At 33.8% G+C, this 22,618-nt stretch overlaps 1 protein-coding gene across 8 annotated transcripts in view; it reads right to left on the bottom strand.

Annotated features, from left to right (window-relative positions):
• Nucleotides 1-22,349, bottom strand: part of IKZF2 (IKAROS family zinc finger 2) — a 198,857-nt gene extending 176,508 nt beyond the window's left edge. For 2 of the 8 annotated variants that reach the window (XM_069075210.1, XM_069075215.1), the window contains exons 1-3: nucleotides 22,241-22,348; nucleotides 20,682-20,730; nucleotides 19,760-19,864 (exon numbers count right to left, since the gene is read on the bottom strand). In XM_069075210.1, coding sequence (XP_068931311.1) covers nucleotides 19,760-19,864; nucleotides 20,682-20,730; nucleotides 22,241-22,243 — 157 coding nt within the window. In that variant the 5' untranslated portion in view covers nucleotides 22,244-22,348. The other 6 variants (XM_069075214.1, XM_069075209.1, XM_069075211.1 and 3 more) reach the window with 6 other exon arrangements.
• Nucleotides 22,350-22,618: the final 269 nt, after the last annotated feature.

Genomic DNA, 22,618 nt, shown 5'->3' with positions numbered 1-22,618 from the left:
TTATACCAAACTCCTCTCTCCCTCTCCCACTCTCTTACACACGCACACACACCCTTAATCTTAAAGGTATTTTAAACAGGCAGTAATAAAATCCTCTCACATTACAAAAGCAAAAATGTGACCTCATGTCATTGAGTCTATTAACATGTTAACAGATGACATAAAAACTGTCCATTGACTATAACAAAAATATCTGCCCTCCTGCAAAACAAGAAGGCTATGTTACTAGGCACCACTGAAACAAATATATATTTTTTAATTAACTTATAAGTAATTTTCAAACTCTTACTTTCAGAAATGTAAGCTTTGCAGTACATAGCAGATCAAGCAAAACTGTGTCCAAAAATGGCCGTTTCTTATCCAGTTTCTTATGGTTCATCCAATTATTTTCTTTCCTCTTGCTTACTTGCAAAAGTTTTTGCAAGATTCTTTAAAACTAGTACTTGTTAGAATTAACCAAGTCAAGGCACCCAGTAATTTATGAACCAAATACACAGCACTGTCCAAGCAGCTGAATTTTAAACGGCTTTTCAGAGTTCATTTGTTATAGCCATTTCCTGATCTACAACAGCAAAGACAACAAATATTAGAATTCTGTGGTTACCCCAAAACCAGAGCATAACTTCAAGCACATTCCCCAACCAAATTTCTTAGTACCATTTCTAACAATAACCAAATTGGTACAGAATTCATTTCTTTTTATTGGGTCAGTAGTATATACTTTTCTTTCATTGGAGCATTTGAGGGCACATACATGTTATTAGCTGCCATGTATCAATGTTAACATCAGGTTTGAGAGATATTATTTATACTTATTCATTAATTAAACCATGAGAAGTTCCTAAGGCCCTTCAGTATGCCAATAAGACTTGGGGTGATTTGTAAGTAATCTGAGTCCTTCATGTGGTACATGTTGATGTAAGACCCCTATTTAGAACTTTCTTAGGATTATAAATTATAGAAACGGGACTATCCCAATGATTCAAAAGAACCTAGGGAACACAAGATGAATCTAGGTCCCCTGTGGATTTTGCTCCACTCTGAAAGTATCTGTAGTAACTGGAACGTTGAAGCCAAGTGAGATTACTCTAGGTTAACCAGTCCCTAAATATGAGGTATCATATAATAAGTTTCACTCGATTTTAGACTTTGCTTTTTAAACTTTATTAAAATCATGGCATTGCTCATCTTTAGCAATATCAATAAAACTTAAACTTTAGACATTAGCATGCATCTAATTTTATCTGCTGATGCTTAAAATGTTTATGTATCTTGTTGCCAAGTCTCCTAATCCTAGTAAGCTTACACACAGCACATAATCATTTTACGGCAAAGACTTCATTGGATAATGTCCAGTTCTCTTATTATATCATATATATATATATATATCTGTCTCTGTCTCTGTCTCTCTCTCTCTCTCTCTCTCTCTCACACACACACACACACACACACAAACACACTCCCCTAATCTTAAAGGTGTCTTAAAGATGCAATAATGAAATCCTTTCAACGTGTTACAAAAGCACAAAACTGACCTCATATCATTGGGTCTTATCAACATATTAAATAACTTATAAAAGGCACCAGAAAACAGTGTCATACAACTAATCTACTTTATAGTTCTGAGAATTTCACATTGGTCATAGGAAAATTAGTTATGGTATAACAAACATGTGACCTAAATTTACAACTAAGAAATCCCCCAAAGATACTAGAATTATGTTAAGGTCTCCTCTGTAAGGGTAGTCACTCTAAAAAGGCATTCTGAACAACTTTAGATAAAGAAGCCAATCAGAAGTCTCCCCTCCAAGCCCTTCCACCAAACAAAAGCCACCAAATAAAGCTTTTAAATTGCCATCTTCACAAGAAATGCATTATCACTGCATAATTACCATTTCAATTATTCCCCTCACAAACAAAGCAGGTTTATTTGTGATTCACTTTAATTAGGTAATTTTAGTTTCATTTCTTTGGTAATTGATTTGAATACAACAGAATTAATAATTGTCTCATGTCTAAGCACTTCTTTTCAAAACCAGTACTTTGAGGCGCTGTCTACAAAAGCACCAAAAAAAAACAATGAAAAGATTTTTTAAAAAATCAATCATCCACATGTTAGATATTATACAATCTACAGTCTGCTTCAGACTAACACTTATTGGTGATGATCAAAAACAAATTGGACACACGACCCTCATGAGTTCTGCCTGTATAAAATTGTGAGTGCTATAATTTATCTGTATGCTAGTTGCTTTAGGGGTTAAACAGTTTTGTACTATTTTTATCTATAGTTGAGATGTAAAGTATCTTTAATGATACTATCTGGTTGGTTACAGAACAATCAACAAATATATTTAACAACAAAATCTCACCTGTTCTACCCGGTAAAGGAGGAGGGAAGAAAGACTGGAAAGAGACCTAGTTGACCAACTAGTGAAATTTCTTTGCTGCATCAATCAGTGTGGGCACTCTCTCTACCACTGCAAATTAGAATTTACCTTTATCTTATTTTGTGCAATTTTTGTTCATGTCTTTCCATGAATTCTCCTTAAAGCATGTGTCAAATGTACTAGAGGACTTCCTTTGGTTCTTTCAATATTTTGTAGCAACACGGATGTGGTTCACTTCTTCCATCAGTGAAGTATTAGACAATGGAAAAAAATTTCCATTTACACACAGTTAAGTTTATGTTCAGAGACACTTTAAAAATGGTTATTTTGGGCACCACTCGTCCTCTTTTCCACCACTCTTAACTCCATTGTTTCCAAGGAAGAAAAGGCCCCCCATATTGAGAGCTATTTTGTAATTTTATTAATAGTCATCATCAAAGAATTCTTCATCTATTGATCAGTTTGCTTATGATTAGTCTCTCCAAACTTAGCTAAGAAAATGAAATGGTAATCATTCTATAGTAATTCAAACTAAATACTAATTTATTGTTAAATAGTGATCCTTCTATGACTGCTTTCATGAATGGATAGGACAAAATTTTCTTCAGAGCACTGTCTGTTTAACAAGTGAAACTATGCTTTGAAAAGTATAAAGGGTTTTACAAAAATACGAGGTATTATTTAAATCAGAGGTTCTTAATCTTTTTTCTATATCATGAGCCCTTCCCCAGAATAATATTTTAAATGCATTAACTGAAGTACATAGGATTACAAAGGAAACCCATTATATTGAAATATACTTGTCAAAATCTTAAAAAAAAAAATAAAAAAATTCAAAGACCCTAGGCTAACAACCCTTAATTTTAATGCTCAAAAGTAGTTTATGTGAAACATCAGTCTCACAATTCATCTGGTTCCCATTATTCATTTGGTATTAATAGTAATCCCAAGTTCAAAAGTAAACTTCAACCCAGGTCCTAATCAAATTATGACAAATTCATTATCTGTGGATTTTAAATGAATGAGGTATTTTCATTAAGCAAAGAGGAGCAGGCCTTGGAATAGAGTAAAATGACCACTCAATTCTATGTCAGACTTTAGTTCATTACTAGTTGTGTGACCATGGACAAGGTATCCTGTCTTTGCACCTTAATATCTCACCTGTAAAGTGAGGATAACATTTGTACTTGAGGTAGGGGTATGCAGTGGGCAGAGAAAGCTGTCATCAGAGGCAGGAAGCTCTGGTTTCAAGTCTTGCCCCAGACACAGGCTGTTTGAATGACTCTGGATAGGTCACTTAACTTCTCAATGCCTCAGGCAGGCTCACTAAGGCTATAAGCCACAAGAAAGGTGATGACTTTCATTGGTAGAGTTTCCTCCTCAGAAAGAGATTTATGCCTATGACATCTTCCTTTCCCTATCCTAACCATCTAATTCACAGGATTTTTTTTGAGGAAAGTACTTTGTAAATCTTAGCATGTTTTATAAATGTGAACTATTACTCATTTTTATTACAGAAGAATGGGATTTGTTGGTTTTTGGTTTTGTTTTTGTTTTTGAACCAAACCCATAATTTTATCAGTATAGGAACTCATCTTCACTTATAAAATGGAAATAATAATAGTGCCCACTTCGGAAAGTTTTTGTCAGGATTAAAAGACATCATGTCTATAATTTCATTGCACACCTGAAAGTACTATTTAAATGTTTGTTGTTATCATCATTGCTCATTCTGAGATCAGCTCAACAATTCTCTGTCCATGAAGCCAATCACCTCTCAACATTGTTTTATGACTGGACAGAAAAGTTATATTATAGTTACCAAAAAAGTCATAGAATATAAATTCATGCAGTTACCACAAGATTATGGGAAGGATCTCTTTAATTCTTCTATACTGGAGTTTCCACTCCTTCATCAATTTAAGTTTGTCCACCATATCCCTGTGTTTTTTGAATGACCATGGCAGCCTAATACACAGAACTAAACTTTATTGGTATGGTAATGGAAAATTTAAGGGTACAAATAGTAAAGAAATCTACATTTCACCAAAAATCAGTTCTGTCCCAGATTAAAGCACCACCTATTCCATGGGTGACAAAGGTGAAAGTGCTAAATATATCTTTCCAGATATGAAAAAGTATCATTCCCTTTCATCCAACAATCTTTTTTTTTAATCCTTAACCTCTGGATGACTGCTGTCCAGGGCTCTTCCCTTCTCTATTCCCAGGTCAAGCTGCCTTCTTCAACTGCTCTTCTAGGATATAAGAGTAAGGTTCCTGTTTAGGTACATACATCAGAGTGTACTAGTCCTAGGTACAGTATAAAAACACCATTCGGCATCTTACAGAAAGCACAGACTAAAATACCTGCAAGTGCATCTCACTTAATATATCCCCCTGGCTACTCTAGCCTGGTACTTACTATTTTCTTTCTATTTCTATCTTCAAGTTTTGACATAGAGAGTGTTCTCTTCATTAAAGTATCCTAAATATTCTATTCCTCTTTATTCTAGCTACTCTACCACTGTACTTCAGATAGGACATCTTGTATCCCTCTTTCTACCTCTTCCAGATTTTTTTCCTCTCCTCTTCTTCCTTCCTTTCATCTTTTCTTTCTCTTTCTCTCCCTTCCTGCATCCCTTTCCGCCTTGGTTCAGACTCTGAGATCTTCTTCTCTACTTTTTCCTTCTAAGATTCTTTCTCAGGCTAGTATCCTGGGTTCTATTTCTCTCTCTTGTCCACCATTCTCTCTTCAAACACTACTTTAACTATCTATAATTCTGCCACAGGCATACAACCTAGCTCAAAGTTCCATCCTCTTCTTTCTATTTTGACTGTTACCTACACCTCCTATAGCTTTGCTTTAGAATTCATAAAATACATTTAAAAAGCAACTCCCACTGACTCCTACTGGAAAGCTATTAAAATATTTAAGACCTCACTTTAAGATTGTCATGAACATCCCTTCAGCACCAGCCAACTATGCAATTCATAATCATTTTCAGTAGTTTTTCCAAAAATAATTTAAGTCAACAGACTTTTTTTTTAAACACTACTGTGGTCAGATCACAAAGGACGACAACTAGAAATTTGGTTCTGAAACGCCAATCAAAGTTAAATTTAAATTGATGAATATGAAGAGTATAGAAATTGTATGTATACTTTTAATAAAACCTATAACTACTATTGGTTTTTTGGTATAATCAAATCCACTGCATATTGATCTATAGGTATTACGATCTACGACAAATGCTTCTCACAAGTTTCTCAAAGTCATTACAGAATCACAAAATTAAAATGAACTTTAAGGAACTTCTATTCCAACTAGACAGGACCTGAAATGAGAATCTATGCTATAATATTCCTCCTCATTAACCTTTGCTTCATTTTAAATTTAAAAATACAAAGATAACAGAAGCAAATTTAGTATTATATTGACAAATTGTTTAAATCAGCACACAAATCCTATCTACTGCACAATTACAGTTTCTACAATGCATATCCTCTCAAAAGTTAAGCAAAAGAATACTGTACTAATATCTTAACCAATAAAACATTATGAAATTAATTAAGCTTGGTAATCAAATTAACTACATGTCACATCTTATTAATCTATAGAATCTCTTAAAAATCAAGCTTAAAACTCAACTGGTATGATTTGTAGAAAATTAAAATTGATGACTGAAAAGTAGAGAAATTTTATGCAAACTTTTGATAAAATCTCTGATTCCCACAGGCTGTTAAATACAAACAACATTAGTCCAGACTGATTTGTAGGTATCATAGGCAGCAAAAATTCTTCCTCATGGGTACTTCAAAGTCATTACAGAATCATGGAATGTCAAAATTAAGAGAGACCTCAGGGGCCATCTAGTCCAACAAAAATCCCTGATAATATACCTGATCATTAGTCATGCAACCTTTGCTTCAAGGCGAATAGTAAGAGAGAACTCATTTACTTACCAAGGCAGCCCATCCCATTTTTGGTTAGTTAAATCAAGTTGAAATTTGTCCTTTTCACAATTTACACCCATTACTCTTCAGACTGTCATCAGGGACCATGAAGAACAAGTCTAGTCCTTCTACATGACAACACTTAATCTCTTCTATTTATATTATTTAGATTTATATCTCTCGGGGAGGCTAGGTGGCAAAGTAATAGAGCACCGGCCCTGGAGTCAGGAGAACCTGAGTTCAAATCTGGCCTGAGACACTTAACACAAAAACTAGCCATGTAACCTTGGGCAAGTCACATAACCCCAACTGCCCTCCAAAAAAATAAAAAAAAACTAGATTTATACCTCTCTATATTTATCGATCTACATGTATTTTCAAAGTATATGACTTTAAATTAAAGATCATAGTATCTGGTGAATTACAAAAATGCTTTATATATAAACGTATTAGAATGCTATATTGCCAGAAAAGATAAATATGAATCATAAAGAAAACATGGAAAGATACTCATCAGTGATATAAGGTAAAATAAGCAGAACCAGAACTTTAACATATACACTAATTACAACTAAAGTTTTGGTGTTGCTGTTTTTAAAGGAAAAGTGGCCAGAATTTTGGGCAAGTCTGGAAAGGGACCCAGAACAAGAGAATTTCTTTGCTGATATTGATTCATTCTTTTGGTTCTGCCTTGCTAAAGATTTGAGATATTGTCTGGGTTTTTTTTTCCTTTGGCATCTTTATCTTATTGTTTGGTTTTGTTGCCCTTTTCTGATTTATAATAATGGTTTTAAAATACTAATGGACAAAGATAAAAAGCATACAGTGAAACTGAAAATACTGGAGGTTGGAATGTTATGTTACTCTTAGTAGTGTCTTTAAATATGAATGACAAACTAAACTAGAAGAAAATATTCAGTTACCAAACTTTAGTGAGAATATCACACTAATTAAATTGAAGATTATATTTGTATGAAATATGTTACTATTACTTCTCTCCTCTTCAAATTCCCACACCTTCCTGTAGTCATAGAGCTGTTTTGCTAAATTGAATCGAACATAAAAATAGTATGATTTGTTGCACAAACTGCTTAAATTTTTAATTTTATCTTCTGTGCCTACTGGTCAATTAGACTAGTAATAGATATAATGAATTAGAAAGTTTCTCATAATTTTACTATAATACACAGTAATTTATTTAGAAAGAGAAGTTCTTCAAAGAAGCAAACTTGAAGTCTACCATTTGATTGCTAATTTGTTGTACTTTAGATAAGACAGTAATTTATATTAAGGGAGTTTAAAGACAGATAAATACAGTCTCATAATTATTTTCCTAGTTCTCAGTTGTATACAAATAAAATTTATTATTGCTTTTTAAAATTTTTGCTTAATTGCAACATAGTAATAGATCGTGTTATATTTTGGTAACCTGTTAAAATCAATACACACAATAGTTTTCAAAACAGTACCTCTCCCAAATGCTTGTGTCCTCCCTCTTTTAAGTATTTCGTATTTATTTTCTTTCTATTTATTTTGCATTACTTACATGCAAACTTGTCACACCCATTATAATTTAAGCTTCTTAGTACAGAATTGTTTCATTTAATGGATTTGTAGGATATACCTGGCACAAAGTAGGTGCTTGATACGTGATTATTGATGATTGATACGCAAAAATAGTATTCCTTAAAGAATGCAAATCCTATGATGTAATGGTATGGATGGCTCACTAAACCATTTTAGAAACAGAGTTAAGGCTTATGATTTCTTTGGTATATAGATCTCGCAGAAATATTCCATAGCTCAAAAGGGATGTAACTTCATAATTCTTTGAAATGTTATCAAATTACATCCCTTAAACTAATAACTTGGTGGGAATCGGGTAAAGTTGTTGTCATTAAGTTCAAAGGTAAATATGGCTTCATTTATATAAGGAAGCAATGAGAAAAATGACAGTGATGAAGATCTACAGAATGCCAACTTATTAAAATGTTATTTTATAGTGATTAATTCTCTGTTCTACTCAACAGAGAATGGTAAAGAAAAGTTAACTGAAGCTTTTGATAGCGAGTGAGTCCTAGACAACTGGCCTTAAAATCATAAGATAAAGAATAAATACTAAAAGTCAGTCATTATAATTTATTTTACACTAATTTAGAATCTGCTCATTCAGAATTCCACAGCCAGCTAGGAGACACAGTGGACAGAGTGCTGGACCTAGAGTCAGAAAGACTTTTTTTTTTCCTGAATTCAAATCTGGCCTCAGACACTTACCAGTCATCTGACCCCGGACAAGTCACCTAAACCTTGTTGTCTCAGTTTCCTCATCTGTAAAATGAGCTGGAGAAGGAAATGGCAAACCACTCCAACATCTTTGCCAAGAAATCCCCCAAAGGGGTCACAAAGTGTCAGACATGAATGTGTGGTAAACAACTAAACAACAACAACTCAGTATTTCATAGAATCAGAAATTTTCAGAACCTGAAAGGGATATTACACTCAAGTTTGTAACAATCTAGGTACAACTTAAGTTCATAACAAATTGGATGTATTCCAGGTTGAAGTTTATAATAACTCAGAGGATTTGTTAAATAAATTTAGATGATGAGGACCTTTGAGATATGTCTATGAATCATCAATCAGAAGAACTTTAGAGCCCATCTAGTCCACCCTATATATGAACAAAAAGGCAATCTACAGCAAATCATCAGCAAGGGGCAATAAAAAAATATGGTAAGCCAATCAGAAGTCATTTGGATACAAAAGAAAAATTAATTACAAATGATCCTTATCTTCCATTTTTCTGTTGATGTCTGCCATCCCTTAGTCTCGCAGGTCATAACCTTAATCACTGTTAATTCTTCCCTCTCTCATCCCTCCCCAATTTTCAATCAGTTCTGAAGTTCTATGGATTCTAACTCCACAAAATCTCACATGTATCCCTCCCATTCCTTCCATTCACATATTCACTAACCTAGTTCAAGAATGTAGCATCTCTAACCTCAATTAATATAACAGTCACCTACTTGGCCTTTGCTTTCAGTCTATCTCCTTTCCAATTCATTCTCCATACAATTGCCAAATTAATATTCCTAAACCTCATGTCTGAACACATCAGTCTTCTGCTCAAGAATCTTAAGTAGTTTTCTAAGACTTTTAGGGTAACAGACAATTCCCCTGATCTTAGCATTTAAAGTCCTTCATAGCCAATGGCTCTCTATTACCTCCAGGGTCAAATATAGAATGCTCTGTTTGGAATTCAAAGCCTTTCATAACCTGCCCTATACCACAGCCTTTCTAGTTTTCTTAAAACACACACACACACACACACACACTACCCCTGCACACCCACCTTGCCACTTTTTGGTCTAATGACACTGGGTTCCTTGCTGTTCCTTTAACAGGACATCCATCTCCCAAGCCTGGGCATTTTCACTGGCTGTTCCCCATACATGAAATGATCTCCTTCTTCATCTCTGCCTCCTGGCTTCCTCCAAGTCTGTTCAATCTCCCATAATTCTAATGCCTTGCCATTGTTGGTTAATTCCACTTTATCCTATATACAGCTCATTTGTACCATTTGTACACAGCTACCTGCATATTCTTTCCCCTACAAGACTGTAAGTTAATCAAGTTTAGGGCCTACTTTTGACCTTTATTTATATCCCCAGTGATCAACACAGTGCCTGACATATAGTTGGTACTTAATAAATGTTTACTGACTGACTAGCTGGTTGGCTCCAGACTACCTTTCCAGACATATTTCACTTTGCTCTTCTTTAGTTACTCTATATTCAAGTCAAACTAGCTTGACTGCTATTCCCTGATCTCGGCATCCCGAGTACTTCCTCTCTGTGCTTCTGTGCAGGCCGTTTCCCCCTCCCCTCCCACTCTCCACAACAAGACTGAAATACACTCCCTGGTAGAAGTCTTAGCTTCCATCAAAGATCACTGTATCTGTCATCTTCAGGAAACTTCTTTTCATCTCCCTCTAATTATTACGTCTCTACCATATCAAATTCTCTTACATATACTCATAAGAACTCATACATATATATGTGTGTGTGTATGTATGTATATATATATATACACACTTATATATACTCATATCTACATATATAATCATAAAAATATGCACATATAATATGTATGTATGTATATAAAAGCAAACACTATAGCATACCCAGGATGGCTGCTAGCAAGGGTTCTTTGATCTGCTTTACTAAAAGAAAGCAACTTTAAAGAGGTCAACAATCTTTAATTAAACACACATATATACATATATACACATATATGCACATATATTTATATACATAAATAAAATCCATATTTATATAGATAAACTTGTTTATATAAATTTATTTTATATATATGTGTATATATGTGTGTGTGTATATATATATATATATATATATATATATATATACACATATATGAGAAATTCACTTAGTTCAGGGGGAAAAAGTCAGCACCCTGAGCTTCAGAAAATACAAACAGAAATTACAAGCAGACAAAAAATACAGAGAAAATAACACAATTCAACAGACCAACAGACAGGGATTCTAGCTGTCTGACCATTACATACATATATAGTTAGTTACCAGAGAGAGAATCACCAACATCTGAGTTTTCAAAGTGTGGGTGGGGGGAGCTCAATGGCTACCAAGAGTCTCATCTGGCCAAATCATGCCACTCTTCCCATAAGTGAACCCCAAAGCAAAACTTCATCTCGTTGTATATATATATATATACCCTTCTTCAGGGTCAGAGGACACTACAACCTTTGTGATCTACGGCTAAATTACAAAGTAACAAAATCTGTGGGCTTTCCTGAAAAACAAGCCTTCCCCCAATCAAGCCCCTCCTGTTAGGTTCCATTTGAGGTCCATTAAGGGGAAGGAAGATCTTCAAATTCCCTTGCCATTACAATATGTGAACTCATAAGAACCATAAATTAGATGGAAGGAATCTTAGAAATTATATAGATGAGAAAACAGACCCAGAGATTTTAGGTGACTTACCCAGGGTCACAAAGTTTTTAAATGGCAGGACTGGCATTAGAATCTAAGACTTCTGACTCCAAAGTCAGTGCTCTTTCTACAGTTAGCATGCTGTATTCTCCAATAGAATATGAAGTCCTTGACTGTTTTTCTATTTTCATCTTTGTATTCTCAGTGCCCACCACAATGGCTGTCACATCAAAGACTAAATGAATTGAAAAAGTAAGGTTTTACTATATAAATTCATCATGTTATGAACATAACTAATTTCACTTAAACAACTAAATCTAATTTTAACCTCTGGACTTTACAACCTGAAGTTTTCAAGAAATCCCATTTTCAAAAAATGCCTTCTTCCACCTTCGACTGAAATTGACATTGACCCCTCCTCGGTGCTGACCTTAATTACTATCTGATGTTTCTGTGACTTGAAACCTGGATCACTACTACATTTGGGGACACCTTTAAAGATTATGTTGTCTAGCATACAGAATGCAATTTGGTCAGTTGTTCACTAGTGCAAAGGCTGGGAAATACGTCACGTACCAATGCTCTAAAACTATAGCCCACTTAACTGCTTCAAGTGCAATTAATGGCACAGATATTGGATGTAGTTGTAGGACCTAGAGACAGAAGCAGCCTTCAATACAACCCTCACATTATACTGAAGGGGAAACTGAGCTCAAGGGGTGGAAGAGAGCCAAGAATCTAATTCCCATCTCCTGACTTTCAACCCACTGCCCCTTCCCCTATACCAAGCTGTGACTTATTCATTTAGGATTATCTATACCTTATTTGTTTGAAACTCCCTAATAGGAAGACACCCCCCACACACCTCTTATTACTTACCACTTTAACACTAATGCATAACAGACCATTTATCACTATTTTGCAATTATATAGACAGGGAATATTTTCCACTTCAGCTGTGGAATTTTCTATGTGCTCTGGTTAAGCACCTTTTTAAAGTGGCACTATATAATTATGAAGAAATGTATTTGTGGGTAGTAGAAGCTAGCCTTAGTTTATACACCTCCAACATATACTGATTGTGTAATTCTATGCAAGTTTCAATCTCTCAGTACCCTGAGAGACTCTTTAGAGACTATCAAATTCCAGAAAAGTTGCTGATATACATTGGTAAAGGGAATTTCCTCACCAGGAGTTTCATACTCTGATGAAAACACAGGCCCTGACCAAAAAAAAAATTATATAATAGATATTTAAGATTAATTCTGCTTAAAGCAGTATATCACACTTCCACAGGGGGCACAATTCTATAAATAAATTATTAAAAAGAAACCCTCAGAATGTATACTATATGTTCAAAACCAATTCCAAGTAATACATTTTATGTCTTTAAGAATTTTATTCAGGTTTTCCAAAGAAGATCTTCTAATATTATATTCTGTGCCTCTGAATATGGAATAAAGAGATATGTAGTTGAGGAGTCCTCCCACACTGGTTATAAATTACACATTCACATGCAAAGACACATAACAGAAACATAACTTAGATAATGATTGATTCCATGCTTAACAGTATGGCATGTATGAGCTTATGAATTCTCTTAATGTTGCCATAAAAGTTAATACATTAAATGTGCTACTATATTAAAATAATACTATGTTTTTGTTTAAAACTAGTCAGTCAACCATATAAATTACCCAGAATTCTGAGAACAGTATAAATGGTCGCATCAAGGAAAGAGAGTTCAATGAAGCCTACAATCATACATCTCAATATAGAATTTGGCTTTAATGACGCAATTATGAAAACAGAATGTTAGAGCAGTATAAATAAGATCACTGTTCAGATGATGTGATAATTACTTAGCATAAGCTTTAAAAATAGTTTATTTTAAGAGTAATAAAGGAAAAAAATCAAACTTAAGTTAAACAATGATTTTATAAATTTTAAAACGTGCACCTGCTTAAGAAATCTCAAGGCAAGACTAAGTATCACACAGCAAAATTGAAATTATCTATATAAGTTATTCAATTGTTTCAGTTTCAACAAAAAATTACATGATTACTATATGCCAAGATAATTGCTATATTTTTAACATTTCTTTTGGGTTTAAAACAGCTTCACATTCTATATTACCCCTCTCTAACATATGTTTCGTTATATACTTATCACAGATCACTGAAAGAGAATTTCAGGTATCACAAGGAGAGTCAAATAAGGTTAGATTTTAGATGGGAAAGATCTAAGAAAGAACTGGTTCTGAACATGGGATAGGTTACTCTACCAGGGTATTTTTTCCTTTTCCATTCGTACTGCCCAGTATTTTTAGAACACTGATGGTAGAATAGATAACTATCACATACGTCCAAAAAACACATAACTGAGGTCAATGTCTCTGAAATCTTTTAAGAGGTACTTTAGTTTCTGGTTTATAGTCTACTTAACCAAAGTTTCTGTAAGAGTTTTTAAAAATATAGTATTCTTCTTTATCCTTTAACCTAAATTTCTGAGAATCCCCATGTGGTCCTTTTGAGAACTCTTTTTCTTACTTTAAAGGTTGCCACATACTAGAAATAAGGGAATAAGAAATAAATATCCATTACTTCTCTCAATAATTTTCTCAAATTAATCAATGACATGCAGCTATCAATGTGAAGGCATAATAAAATAATCAATGAGTAAATTTGACATTGCTGCATCTCTATAAAGCAAAACAAACAAAAACCCAACAAAAACAAAATCAAACATGCTACTTCTTCCCAGGTCAGTGATTCCATTAGGAACAAATCATAATTGCTGTCAGTGTTGATACTGGAATTGGTGATGAAAAGATATGAGATACTCAATTGACTGTGTTTTAGGACTTAATAGAAACTTGAAAGACACAAAATGTAAACGTGGAATTGGTTTGGAACATAAACTATAACCTAACAATGTAACCATCTATTCAAAACTACAAAAACAAAGAGTAGGGGAAGGAAGATAGATGTGTACAAACTAGAGATCACAAACTTCCTTCTGAAATAATAATAATATATACATATATATATTCTTATTATAATTATATGTACTATATATACAGACTCTGTACTCAACTCTTCCAAAGATAAGTGGAAGAGGAAATCTGAAAAGAAAATGGTTCAGGAGCTTTCATTTCTACTCAAAGCTAAAAAAGTTTGTTTTTGTTATTGTTGTTGATTTGAAAAGGTTAATAGAAGTTATCAGTCTTTTTTGTGACAGTTTTAAAGGGGCAGATAGCCTTTAATTTTCTTTAATGTATTTTTTACACATACATGAATAAAAATACCAAAATATTTTAAAATTATAATTTTTATGGTTAGTACATTTGGTGTCATTTCAAGGTGGTTACTACTGAAATCTAAGCATGGATGCCAGCCAAACTAGAGTACAGAAAGAGACTCAGAAAATTAGGTGAGTCCTTCAATATAAACTAGTCTCAAAAAAAGGACATTAGAGCCCAAAGAGCTATAAAACTGTGCATACCCTTTGATCTAGTAATATCACTGCTACATCTATATCCCAAAGACATTCAAAAGAAGGGAAAAGGACCTATTTATACAAAAATATTTATAGCAGCTCTTTTTGTGGTGTCTAAGAATTGGAAATCCAAGGGATTTCCATCAATTGGGGAATGGCTAAACAAGCTGTAGTATATGACTGTATTGGAATACTATTTTACTACAAGAAATTGAAAGCAGGATGATTGCAGAAAAACTTGGAAAGACTTACATAAACTGATGCATACAGAAATGAATAGAACCAAGAGAAGGTTGTACAGAGTAACAACAATATTGTTCAATGAAGAACTATGAATGGCTTAGCTATTCTCAGCAATACAATGATCCACAATAATCCCAAAGGACTAATGAAGCATACTATCTGCCTCCAGAGAAAAAACTGATATTGCCTGAATACAGACCAAAGCATGCTGTTTTTCACTTTCTTCTTTTCCTTTTTTTTTCTTTTATTCAAGTCGTCTTGTACAAAATAACTAATATGGAAATGTTTTATATAATTGTACATGTGCAACCTATATCTGATTGCTTACAATCTAAGGGAGAAGGGAAGGGATGGAGGGAGGAATAGGATCTGGAACTTAAAACTGTAAATAAAAATGTTTTTAAAAAGTGGGAAAAAATTGTTGAATAAACAAAATCTACTATCAATATAAAAAAAGTACATTAGAGTAAAAACTTAACAGAATATTCTGATAGTATCAAAGCAAAATATTTTAATACTCTTACACACTTGTAATAATGTCTGCTATTTAAAAGTGTATAAGTATTGGACAGAGGAAGAAATTTGAGGTAATAATTGTGAGAGACAACAGGTCTCAATGGTCAAAAGCAATAGAGAGCTCTTCAGTTTTAAGCTTTAATTTTGGTGATTTCCTTCAGCTACTGGATGTCTTAGGTTGGGTCACTTAATTTCTTTGGGCTTCTTTCCCTATATGTGAAAAAGAAGAGAGAGACAGACTGACAGACTGACAGACAGACAGAGACAGAAAAACAGAAACAGAGACAGACAGAATCCTGGGTTCTAAAGAGAACTAGTTAAGAAAAATTGATGTGAAGCATTTTGTAAAAATAAAACTCAGTCCACTGACTTGATTATTAGTAAATAGCTTGTAAAATGACAATAACTTTTTCTGATACCATATGGTTATTAAGGTATATGATGGATGATGGGGTGAGCTGTTCACCCATAGAAAGGCTTTAAAATGATAAAATAAACCAATTTCCCAAATTTTATATGTATTTTTATAAAATCTGCATGTCAATAAAGAGTCTTATGTAGAGTTCATTTAAAAGGAGAGCACTATGAGAAAGGTGATTAACCACAATCTTCAGTATCTCTAAAACTTCATAAGTAACACAACGGGATAGTTTAATATCAAATCACTATGTAGAGTTTTAAGACGTTTACACAAAAACAAGGTGGAATACACAGTCAGTCTCTTGCAATTGGCAAAAATAATAGGGATTATTTTTATATGGTTCTGGTTGACTTCTGTTTCAGATTCAAACTTCCAGATACTATTTATGTATTTTCAGTAGCCATAAAGCAATATACTGTCTTCCATGACACTTAAGAGTGTCAGAAAATATATGTATGTATGTATGTATACACATACACTAATGATCTCAGGCAACTGTGCCCATTTTCCTATCACAGAACTTTTTTTTTGTTCTGAAAGAGATTTTCCTGATACTAAGAAAAATAATGCTGAAACGAGGAAATATTAATTATTGAATGTAAGAGTCATTAATATTTCTGATTTTTAGAATCATTTTCTAAGCTGTACTTTAAATACAAAAGGTGTGGGGAACTTATAGCACTTCTACTTCTCTTCAATCAATTGTTCTCTCCTCTACCATTGTTAAATAATGATAATCGGACCATTTTTTAAAATACAACAGTTAACAGCATGTTCTACTTAGCCCTCATCTTCGAGTAGATACCAAAAACTAAACAAATCGTGGTATCCTTAGAGTAACACTGACCACCTTTTCTAAGATATAACTGTGATACTATAGTGCCTTGACTATTTAACAAAACAATTTAAGTTACTTCATTAAAATAACTGTGGATTCTTTAATTATATCTGGACTATTTTAAAATCATATCTATTTTTCCCCTGAATTGTAGTTTTGTGTTGGCTATACCACTCACTTCTAGAGATACTCTTATTCCATAAGAATTTGGATGAAACAATTCTGCTTTTACTTATTACATTGTTTTCTTAAAAATTACAATTAAATCCTTGAAAGCAGTTGGCCATAAAGAAATATCCTGAAGAGCTAAAAATGCATTTAACAAATCAGAAGGTATTGTTATTCAATAACAATTAGCAATCCAGATGTACAAAACGAAAGGACATGGGGAAACTCCAGATCCAAAACATAAGTGTTTTCATATAAAGTCAAGGATCGTATCACCTACAAAATTATCAAAATCACTAGAATAAACAATTTTAAACTTTCCATTCTAGTTGAAAGGTTATCCTGTAGTCCTCTGCTACCATGCACCTTGACAATTTAAAATGCTTATTATTCTCTTAGGTCTAACACAAGGAAAAAAAATGGGTATCTCCTCCATCTAACACCTAAGTGGGTAACCTAGATACTGTAAATAGAGGCTATATAAAGGATGCAACAGACATCTCTGAAGTGAGAGCCAACATTTTTAACCTGCAACCTTTTGGAATAAAACCCAAAACCATCAGTGACCTAGCCAAAAACTCTACTAACATGGAATTGCCACAGGCTAATAAATAAAAATCTCCTTACCAAACACATAATTTTACTGTTGTTGGGTGAGAAGACCTGGAATGTTTCAATAGCACAGCTCTCATTTGTTCAAATCATCATGTCTGGTCTCTGCACTGTTTACTTAAAATAGACAGGTAAAATGCCTGTTTGAACTAGGCATATGTCAGGCTGAAATGAAATTCAAAACTGAAGAGACCAATCACATTAAACAACAAACTCAAAGTTGAAATTCAGCCAGTGGTTGTGGATCCTAACCACTAACTGGCCCAAATTTGACCAGGGTCTAGGATCAACAGCTAACATCTATCCAAATTTATACTATCTTTTTGAAACCAAGGGCTAAGCAGTTAACTATGACAACTTTGACATAAATATCTACCTCCTATTCTGTGGAAAATGTGTATGTAATTTTTAAAAATTACTGAGACGACAAAATCTCCTATAAGACTCACATACAGTATAATAAGGAGAATGTAAATCATTCTTTGCTATCGTAGGATAATATTAGAGGTAGAAGAGAGGCCCTCACATTTTACAGATAAGAAAACTAAGGTCTTAAAGTATAAATTTAACTTCCCAAATTTAGTATTCAAGATAGAATAAAATCTGCTAACGTGTAATTTGTACTGAAGTTTAAAGTTAGTACAAACTTGTCTATTTATTTATTCAAACTGGCTTGTTGATTTATGACAGATTTTAAAACATACCCTTTGTAATTATATGTTTCTATGATAGTTTCTCCAATTAATAAGTAATAAAATGAACTTCAAGTCATAAACTCATATAATAAAATACATAAAAATTACAGAACAGCAGTTAGAATATTTAAAGCAAAATACATGAGACAAGAACATTCATTCAATCCAGTATATTCTTTATATTATTGCCACATGTACACTACTGGGGTTAAAAAAAAACCTCATAGGTCCTAGGGGCTTCTAATAATCTAGGTTACATTTGAAAATTGGAAGAATAAAGTGTAGAACAGTTACACTCATTTGCACATTAAGAAATGTATAAATATGTTTATGCATCAATAGATTAATGCATAAGTTAAATTTTTCTATGAAATCAGTTGGAAAGAATAAATATGCCTTACTTCAAATTCTCCATAAGTATACAACTTTTTTCTGTCTACAAAAATTAAAGTGTCCTTACTATAAAAGGAGACAACACATACTGAAAGCACATGGAAACAAAATACTTCAAATAACTTTTGAATCTAAGTAATAGAGCACTTAGTAAGTACCTTGATAAAACACCAGAATCAAGAAACAAACCACGCTCTTAATAAATAAAAGTATGTTGTCCTTTGAAAATGAATGCAAACAAACTGATCTTTGTACAGTTTCCAATAGTGCTTAAAACAGTATGCGTGTGAATGACCCTTTATCAAAAATATTAGCTAAAACTGGCCATTAGTGCTAGCCCAATATATCCTCTTATATTTCCTTAGTTCTTCTCTTGACAATCTTAAACAAAACCCTTTCACTTTATTAAAGAAATGAATACTGAGTAAGCACCACATATTTTCATTTATGATCCACTTTCAAGTCTTTGTAGAAGGAACTTTCAAAGAGATATGGATGATAGGTAGATAGAAAGATACATAGGCAGATAGATCAATCTATATACATACTCGTATATACATACACATACATATATGTATATACATAGGTACCACACACAGGTATATGGATACCTATAAACATACACACACAGTAGTAATAGGCTAACTCTCTCCACTAATAACAGACTAGATTTATAACAAAGTAACAGAACACACATTTCATTTTAACTTGGAAATAAACATTTGGAAATTTTGCTTCATTTTTCCCTATTACTTAACAACAACAACAATAACACCAAAATCTAATCTTAAATATCTGGAAAGTCAGCCAATTATGAGTAAATCCCAATATTTCTTACCTGATACAGGTAAGCACCAGTTCCCAAAAGCCACCTTGGGATAGTTCAAACTAGTAAGCAAGCTCATGTTTAAGATATGACACTAGTATGAACAGGAATAAATCTGTGTTGTTCTCTTCTTTAGTTAGCAAAATCCACAGCCAGAAAACGGACCCCACAGACCCAACAAATCCCAATCTGCCACTAGAGAAATGAAAAAAAAATCATAAAAAAGAAGACTTACTGCTTGTCATGTGACTTGGTGAGGTATGCTGTCCATTGGGTGTGCTTGAGGTGAGGTCAATTGCCATATTGGAGTGTTCCCTTTCAGGTGAAAGCTCATTGTCACCTGCTTTCAAAAATAAAATCTTTCAGACTCTGTTCGCTTGACATAAAGAATCCAATTATAACATTTCAATTCTGTCAACTTTTGCTCATGGATATTGAAGTATTCATAGCTTTTAAATTTAAACAGTATTTTTTTTTCAAAAGAACATAACTAGATTCACAGAAAGTCAAAAAAAGACATCATGGAGGGGGTGAACTGAAAATATCATAAATTTCTAAAAGCCACAGTAAAAGGCACACAATTTCTCATCCATAAATTGAAAGGATTAGCAAAGAAGATCTCTAAGACTCCCTTCCAGCCCTAAGACACTCTCTTTTTAATACTGTGGTTAAATCACTGGATATTACACTGTTTATAATAAGCATTTTCCAAGATGCCACTTGTCAAAGCACTGAAAGAGAATTAAATACTTTCCACATTAAATGACTGAAAAAAAGTTAGGGTAAAAACACTTTAGTCCACAGAAAATTTCTAGTAAACACAGATAATCTGTTGTCTCCTAAACTTGAAATAAAAAAGGAAACAAAATTATAGTATAAAGATATTGATTCTACCAAGCTAGTTATCTAAATGAGTTCCCTAACACTAGCAAATAAATGTCTACCTTTACCCTTTTTTGCTCTTGCCTGAAGTTTAAGTTGTTTTGTTTGTTTATTTCTTTTCTTGGACTTATCTTCAATATGAAGTTATAAGCAGATAGAAAATAAAATTAAGAGCCCTGATCTATAAATGATACAACTGAATTAAGCAAATTTGTAGGATAATCCAAGGTGATTGTGAGTAATGAATTCATAAGTTAATGAAAATGAGTACTTACATGTTATATAGCCATCAATAGCTTCTGTTTCCATAGTCAAAGTGCAGTGCTACAAAACAAAAGGGTAAACCCTTAAAACAATGATTTCTTTCACTATCTGCCATTAAATGCTTAACTTATTTGAAGCTCTAAGCAGTTAGCCCATATTGCTGTTGCTGCTGCTGAGTCTGCGGCAACAACCTGTGCCCAAGACACATACTACTGTGTACTGTATGTGCTCATTTGCAAGTCACTGAACTCTTTCTGCAAATGATCTGATTCCTGCTACAGATAGGGTAGAGGAGATAAGGGTGCATCAAGATGAGCTGTAGCAAGGAAAGAATGCCTCTTTAAGTCAGAATGTTTTACCTAGTTTAATGAATTTAATTGGGAGAGTCACACTTCAAACATGCCAGTTTTTACTAGAATTTAAGCATATTAATATTTATTAGTTCCTACAATCAAATTATGGTTTGAGGACGACCAAGTTAACAGATAGTTCTATTCACAATTGTTGCAAGTTGGTTCATCATGTTCTAATCAAGGGGGGAGTGGGGTGTGAGACACAAAGCAAAACAAAACAAAAACTTGGTGCTCAAGTCTGTCTCACAGATTTGTGCAGCACTTTTCCAACTCTCTCACTTGCACTGACATTTCAGCCCGCCCCCTTGATCTGTCCGAGCACCTGTGCTTTGTAATATTAATTTCCTGAAAGATCATGGATTTGATTGTTACTATCTAATACATCTTAAATTTTGAGTATTTGTAACATTGTGGCCTTTGGTCATGTAAAAAAGTTTTTGAGATTGTTTTCATATGCCACAAACATAAAACAAGGTCTTCTGCTCCAGAAACACACAAAAAATTGTGTGAGATGACACCCCCTAGCTTTTATTTCACATAAAGAAAACAAGAGATCAATAATCTAACTGTATTCTTTGATGGGAAAAGTTTAAAGAACTGACATGTCCATAGGAGAATTTTACTTTTTTTTTTCTCCTTTTGGCTCCGGTCCTTTTTGCCTTTAGTTTCAAAACTCTCACTGCACCAGCAGCTAAATTATTCACAATGAGCCATTTCTGTATTGATCGCCAAGTATATTTAGCCCTGGCTCCTGGAATTTCTCCATTACTTACTGGAAAACAGGCAGCTTCACTTCTTGTCTCCAAAACCACTTCCCCCCCCCCCCCCTTCAATTCCCCCCCTAAAAAAAAAACTTTTCTTTCTTTATGGTATAGTCAGATCAAATTCTCAGCTCAGTACGGATTTCAACCTGCAGTGCTCTTATCAAATTCTTTGAAATAACTGATTACATAAGGCCTTTAAAGAAAGTGATCTATAAAGTTTAAAGGGGTAGCAGGTTCTTCAGATCTTTTACAAATACATAAGTTTATCTTTTAAAAAAAGTACACACCCGGCACACAAATATTAAAAAGCTAGAAATGTCAGGGGGAACAGGAAAGTTTCCCCCATCAATGAAATAGTTAACGCACAGGGAAAGAAAGAAGAGAAAAGGAAAGGCACAGGAACGAAATGTACATACAAAAGAAATTGTCCTTTGACTAAAAAAGATTCATCACCATTTCCAGCTCTGTCGGGAGATCTCAGCTTCTTCTAACTCCTTAAGGAAGAGATGACAACGTCGGAGTAAAGATAAACGGAGAAAGAAAGAAGTTTCTTGCCCCCCCTCCCCCCCACTGCCCCTTACCCCCTCCAAGCCAAGCCCCCTGCAGAGTTCAAGGCGAGGAAGAAGGGAAGGCACTTTACAGGTGGGTCATTCGGAGCCCAAATCAAGCAAACAGATCGTCTGATAAACAAAATGAAGAAATGAGAGAGAAGGAACACCCCCCCCCTCCTCCTCCTTCTCCTCCTACCCCTCCCCCTCCCTTTGGGATGGTCTAGTAGGAAAAGTCACTCAGGAATGGCACCATGTACTTTCAGGAAAGAGGAAAAAAAAA

Source organism: Petaurus breviceps, unplaced genomic scaffold, assembly GCF_028583685.1.
Source record: "Petaurus breviceps papuanus isolate PSGF00001 unplaced genomic scaffold, PetGlider_PUasm1.0 90903, whole genome shotgun sequence".
Lineage (NCBI taxonomy): Eukaryota > Metazoa > Chordata > Mammalia > Diprotodontia > Petauridae > Petaurus > Petaurus breviceps.
The sequence above is the reverse complement of the archived record's forward strand: the minus strand, read 5'-3'. Positions and strand labels throughout refer to the sequence as shown.